At 45.6% G+C, this 6125-nt stretch overlaps 1 protein-coding gene across 1 annotated transcript; it reads right to left on the bottom strand.

The window, feature by feature from the left end:
• Positions 1–577: 577 nt before the first annotated feature.
• Positions 578–5795, bottom strand: LOC123148870 (peroxisomal acyl-coenzyme A oxidase 1). The gene is made up of 14 exons (XM_044568386.1): positions 5449–5795; positions 4440–4548; positions 4263–4324; positions 3725–3934; positions 3504–3591; positions 3261–3423; positions 2955–3153; positions 2607–2804; positions 2143–2274; positions 1920–2040; positions 1656–1766; positions 1472–1541; positions 1195–1378; positions 578–1096 (listed from the first exon to the last, which is right to left on the bottom strand). The coding sequence occupies exons 1-14, from the start codon at positions 5596–5598 to the stop codon at positions 887–889; spliced, it is 2007 nt and encodes a 668-aa protein (XP_044424321.1). The 5' UTR covers positions 5599–5795; the 3' UTR covers positions 578–886.
• Between the last annotated feature and the right edge of the window lie 330 nt (positions 5796–6125).

Raw genomic sequence — 6125 nt, 5'->3', positions numbered from 1 at the left:
TTTTGAAAAAAATATTCATCTATTCTATAATTGTTCGCCGATTCAAAAGAAAATGTTTAAAAATCCTTCGCAATATAAAAAAAGTTCACAATTTTAAAAAAAATCTTTGTAAATAGTAAAAAATATTCACAATTTTTAAAAATGTTCATGAATGATCAAAGGTTTGTAGTTAAATAGTAATGCTTATGAGTCTTTGTGACTATATACCCGCATGAATTTTGAAGAATTAACTGCCGTGGTGGATCGGAATATTATAGTATGTTTTTAAAAAAACGTTTCTTGAAATTCAGAATAATTCTTTGAATTATCAAGTTTTTTGACAACCACGATATTTTTTTGAAAAATTTGAACATTGCTTCAATTTGTGATTAAATTTAGAAAGAAAAAAAGAAACATTCTCTTGCATTTGTGAACAAATTTTCAAAATCATACGATGAGATATAAAGAAAATATGGTCATTGCCATTGAACATTATGATTGTTTTTCCTCCCGGTGCATCGCACAGGTCCTTTTGCTAGTACTAAAAAAATATAAAAAGAGCAACATGAATGCACCTAGATAGAAAAAAACAAGGAAATTTAAGACAAACCATTTCATCCATTATTCTCCCCATTTTCCTCCTTGTACATTCTAGAAAAGAATCCATCCACACACTTGCTACTGATAAGTATCTCAATAATACTGGCACCGGCTAAACATGCATTAACCAAAATGACAACCACAGCAACCGTACTAATTACCCAGGAGGGAGCACGATCCTTTTATTTCTACTAACAACAGCGTCTGTCTGTGTGTCCCTCTTGCCGGCCTTGCCAATTCAACAATAACCAATCGCCTCTTTCCTTGTGATAATTATTACTGCTTCACATCCACAGTCCAACGCGTATCATAGCCTGGAGAGCTTGAGCTGCTGCTTGAGCAGCGGCCGGAGGTGCTCCTGGTACCCGTCGGGAACCACCGTCTCGTTCAGCGGGTCCTTCCACGCCTCCTCGTACAGCGCCGGGTACACGTCCCCGTCGTACCGCCCCAGCACCGACCCCAGGTAGTGGTCCGTGTAGTCGAACGCGTCCACCAGCGCCACCGCGTTAGGCCGCACCTGCACAACATCCAGTTCAGTTCAGTCCATGGAAAGGCAAAAGCTTCGTCGACTGTGTCTGTCTGTCATACGATTGATCGATTGGCCTTGATTCTTACCTGCGCGTACAGCTTCCCGAGCAGCTCGTTGGCCAGCGCGCCCTGCCTGGCTGTGACGCACCCCGTCGACAGGAAGTCGCCCAGGTGCTTGTGGAGCAGGTGGAGCGCGTAGATGCTGCACAGGTTCTGCAGCTGCTCCTTCACCCCGGGGCCAGGGATGTCCTCCTGCAGCTTCTCGATGAACCTACGACACATAGGGGGAGGCATCAGAGGAATGAACTGAATGATTGGGTTATCCCGGAAAATGGATATACAGCAACCCCAGCCAACAACTCACTTGGTCACAATGATCAGCTGGACGTGAGCCACAGCAGCCTCAAGCAAGTCGGGGGACAGCTCGGAGAAACCTGCAAGGCACCAGACCATCCATGTCACTGACTGCACCTAGTAATTCACCAAGAGATGCTACAACAGCAACCATGTTTTGATGTTTTCAATTACTGACTATGTGCAACACCAACCTTCTTCTTGGCTTGGCGCCTTGCTGATGTTCTGGGCACAGTTCACCGCCATCCTCAGGGCCCTAGCTTCAAACACCTCCTTTATGGCAGCAGGATTGAGCCAGTCTTCAGCTGTGGAGAATCATTGATACATGAATAAGTACCACGATCAGTCACAAGCTCAATCGCTTCACCGAAAAGTAGCTCCAGACAAAAACATCTCATACAGTTGCAGAAGTTATGTTATAATAACGAGTCTGCTAGAAGATCTAGCTAGCTGCATACCTGTATTTACAGCGCTTTTGCATTGCATCAAGTGTTGTATGTTGCCCATGTAAGCTATGGTGCCGACAGGTTGCTTCCCAGTGGCCACCTGAGCAACGGTCTTCATCAAAAACCTTGCAACCTGCAGAGAGCACCAAAGGTTGTGATTACACTACTACTGGCCAATACTGAACTGAGGTACAAAAAACAGGCTAAAGCGGATCAGGTGCAAAACGACACTCACCTGCAAGAGCAAAACGACATTGTCTCCTTCATAGGTGCAGGCAGGAACATAGACCGCAAACAGTTCTGGAAGCCCACTGCTGTTCAGGTAACCATGTCCGCCACAGAGCTTTCGGCACTCTTCAATCGCGTCCTGCATAAGAGAGAGACTAGCTTTATTATTACAGAACATTAAATTGTGAAATGCATCCATTATATAAACTGGCTTGACCATGCATGTGAAATCCTAATTATAAGCTGTTATGTTACTAGACAGTCTGTAAATTTCATATGTTCCAATGGAGCTTCATCAAGATATAGTATCAAAATGAAAAAAAAGAGGGGAAATTTAGAGCTCAGTTTTTGGTTGACATGGATGATAAAGATGAACTGATTAAAGTGGAAGGTTCCATTTGCACAAATCAGTACAAACGAGGAAACAAATATAATTGTTAAGGCATTGCTGAACTAATTGATTATACGTACAGCTGTTGCAGATGTTGTCACAGACTTGAGCCCAGCAGTACAGGCATGAGCCTCTGGCAGTGTTGAGTAATCCTTTGCTTCCAGCTTCTGTGTGACGTCCGTGTATAGCCACTTCAGCCACTGACCCACAAATCTATATGCATAAGCTGAAGCCAGCAAAGGGAAGAGCCTGCTCTGTTGAGTCTTGTAATTGAGGACCTGTAAACAGTGTAAATACATTAGCCACTTGTTCGTAGTGGGAAGTTGTCTTGCCATTTTATCCAATTTCTTTTACTTCTAGTTCCGAGTGTTGGCCAGAGTAACAGATTACTACTTGAGAATGACAATCACAAAGGCTGACTGTAGTACCTGAGTCTCAGGGCCACCATCCTGGGAACCGAACTGCTTCCGGATAGCACTATACCTTACAGCAATGCAAACAGCACGTGACAAAGCCTTGGAAGCATCTGCGACAATTGTCTGACGGACATAAACCATTGTCCCGTATAGCAGCTGCTTTGGTACATCTGAGTGCACATACTTTCCCTCCCTTGTAACTTGGGAAAGCCTAGAAGAAATAACCATGGCATATTTTAGGAGGAATTACAGCAAACTAACAGGATATATTGGTAAATACAGAAAGTGGCAGAACAAAAAGCATGCCAACGGACCAACCTCATCAACATTTGATCCCTTGGGATGCGCACATGGTCGAAGCGCAGAACACCATTATCCATGCTGTTATAAGCCCCACTGCCAAACTTTCCGCCAATATCACCAAGAGTAACGCCAGGCAGCGGAGAGTGGTCATCTAAGCTTCGCAACTGCACGATGAAACCTGAAATATGGATGTACTTGAGTTACAGTTCGCAAAGGAAAACCCACTTAAACGACACCATAAAATGCAGAAGGCTTTACCATGTATGCCATAGTCTTTTCCTTCCGTTATGAGACGAGCATACACGACTGCATGCGTGGAAGCTTTTCCCAAACCACCAGGCCACCACTGCACATTTGAGAGGGGAAATCAATAACCATGCAAAAGGAGGCCCTTGAGAAATTTCAGGTTGCCGGGGAAACATAATTAAGGAAGCAAAGTCATAAAATAAAGTAAATTAAGTAGGTTTACAAGATGTTACCTTGCTAGAGGTCAGAGTCGGGCTGTGCATAACAAACTCATCGGTACTTGGATCAAATGTGGCAGTTGTCTCAAGCCCCTGAACATTTGAACCATGACCAAGTTCAGTCTGAGCATAGCAACCAATTATTTGGAACTTGTAAGCCATCGGCAACCACTTCTTCTGTTGCTCTTCAGTTCCTTGCCCTTTTATGGCAGGAACAAACATGCCCTGCAGTCATAAATAATTTATATTCTATTAGTTGCAGTCATAAAATCAAAGATGTTTGAAGAGCACTGAGGATAAACTTATCAGAATTCAAAAATGCGGATGAAGCCTGCACAAAGAGAATCTATCTGTTGACCAATGTGGTATGTTTTTCTAAAATAAACTACTTCTAGGAAGGCCGGAGTGGCAAAGGATTCTACATCTATGTGAGAAGCAATCTGTAGGCTTGAGCACATCCGCAGCACATAAGGCATAACACAGGTGAAGAACAGCCAAATGTGTGAACACTGTATGCATTGAGGAATGAGGATGGAAGGAATCAATAGCATACCCAATGGAGATCAACATAACCAGGCTGGTCGACGTATAGCCTCAGCAAGTTTGCTTCCTCTTCTGTTAATCCACAAAAAATAACATGGAAGTATATCAGTCAAGAGTACATACATACATACATAGAACAAATAAATACTAGAAAAGGCTTGGGGTTGGTGCTGGGCATCCGCAGGACCTGTGAGACGCAGCTCGACGATGCGCTTCCAGGCGTGTGCCGCCTTCTTGAGCGTGTCCTTGAACAGCTCCTTCCTGGAGAGCATCGTCCTGATATCCTTGCGGAACACCTGGATAGATTGCAAAGCAATTCAATATAAGCGAACCTTTTCTGCCAGCCGTCATCAGCATGACATGAACAAAACATACTTCAACCTGATAGAAACATCTCAAGTAGAGTACAGAATCCAAAACTAGGCGACAGTTTGGTTTGGTGTTTAACATTTGCTAAGAAGAGTCTTTGGGAGGACTGAAATAAATAGGTAGCTGTGGCAGTATCTAAACATTGGCCATACGGTGGGTGTACTGTGAAGCTTCGAAGAGGTAAAGCGCAGGCCTGGTAACCGAATAAGCATGCTCATGAAAGCTATTTGCTGTAAGTCATGAAGCGCCAAGCAGAAGGGGCTACTGGAAAAGTTGAGAATGAGTGGAATCCTTGAGCATATTCCTGGTGCGAATCACAACCAGAGTAGGGAGGTGGAGCATCCAAAGCTGTGTGCTCATGGCTGAAGTTGACAGCCAGTTTCGCCAGCAATTATTAAACTAGCGCGTGCTAAATACAGAGAATGAAGTCCTTTGCGCTGCACAGCTTGTCCCCTCCTCAATGGAATATACTAGTAGTACCAAGCAACCGAATCAGGTCGGCGAAAAAAGGAAAGGGATCGCGCAGGGGCATGACTGAATTAATCCTTCCTCCGGTAGCGCGGTGGACCGGACTGGATCAACCCGTCCAGTGTTATTTTGCAAAATCTCTAGTCAAATCTATCTGAATTAACAAAGCAGGCAGGGTGACGAATTGGCGAATAATTGTAGTGGTACTGAATACTACTAGTCGCTGCTTGGTATCCCATCCCGGGGCTGGGGAGGTGGTAGGTGGAATCCAATCTGGACAAGTGAGATCTATCTATCATGCCCGTCCATGGAGGGGAACAGAGGGAGATCGGCGGAATCGGGGAGGGGTTGGTGCTTACGGGGTCGGATGCGACGAGTCGGGCCATGCGGTCGGCGACCTCGACGGCGTGGCGGGAGCCGGCCCAGGCGACCTTCATGCCGTCGACGTCGAACTGGGCGGTGGCCCTCTCCCCCGCCAGCTGGTCCGGCTCCCCTCCGCCGTCCGCCATCTTAGTCCTCGTAGCTCTCGCTGCCGGCGCGCGGGTGGTTGGGGGCGAGAAGCACGAGGTTTTGGTGGTGTGTGGTGTGGTGTCTGGGCGGAGCACGGAGGTAGGGAGGGAGGTATTAATGGAGTGTGCGGCGTGGTCTCCTCTCCTCTCTTCCTCCCGGTATGGACGTATGGTGAGGTTAGGTAGATGGCCGGCAGGCAGCAGTGATACTATTGCGATTTCCCTTTGCTTATTGTGTTGTGCATCACGTGTGGTTTTGTTTATTTGCTCATTCATTCACACCCCCACCCACGCCGCGTTGGCTCAACCAGTCACCCCTCGTACTCCCCTCCTCCATCAACAATCCTCCTTTCCATCCAACTTCAAGTTTTGTTTTGCGATTGCCAAACTATCTTGTGTTATTCAGTTTTACAAAGATTATGTTGCTGTGTATAGTCAAATAATGATGGACGGGCGAGAACTAGTCAGAAAATCAGGACTAGCATCACCCATTATGGCCCCACATCGCAGAGGTGTTGTTGTGTTTT

Source organism: Triticum aestivum, chromosome 7A (genome assembly GCF_018294505.1).
Source record: "Triticum aestivum cultivar Chinese Spring chromosome 7A, IWGSC CS RefSeq v2.1, whole genome shotgun sequence".
In the NCBI taxonomy this organism is placed as follows: Eukaryota; Viridiplantae; Streptophyta; class Magnoliopsida; order Poales; family Poaceae; genus Triticum; species Triticum aestivum.
This window is presented reverse-complemented; position numbering and strand designations above follow the sequence as displayed.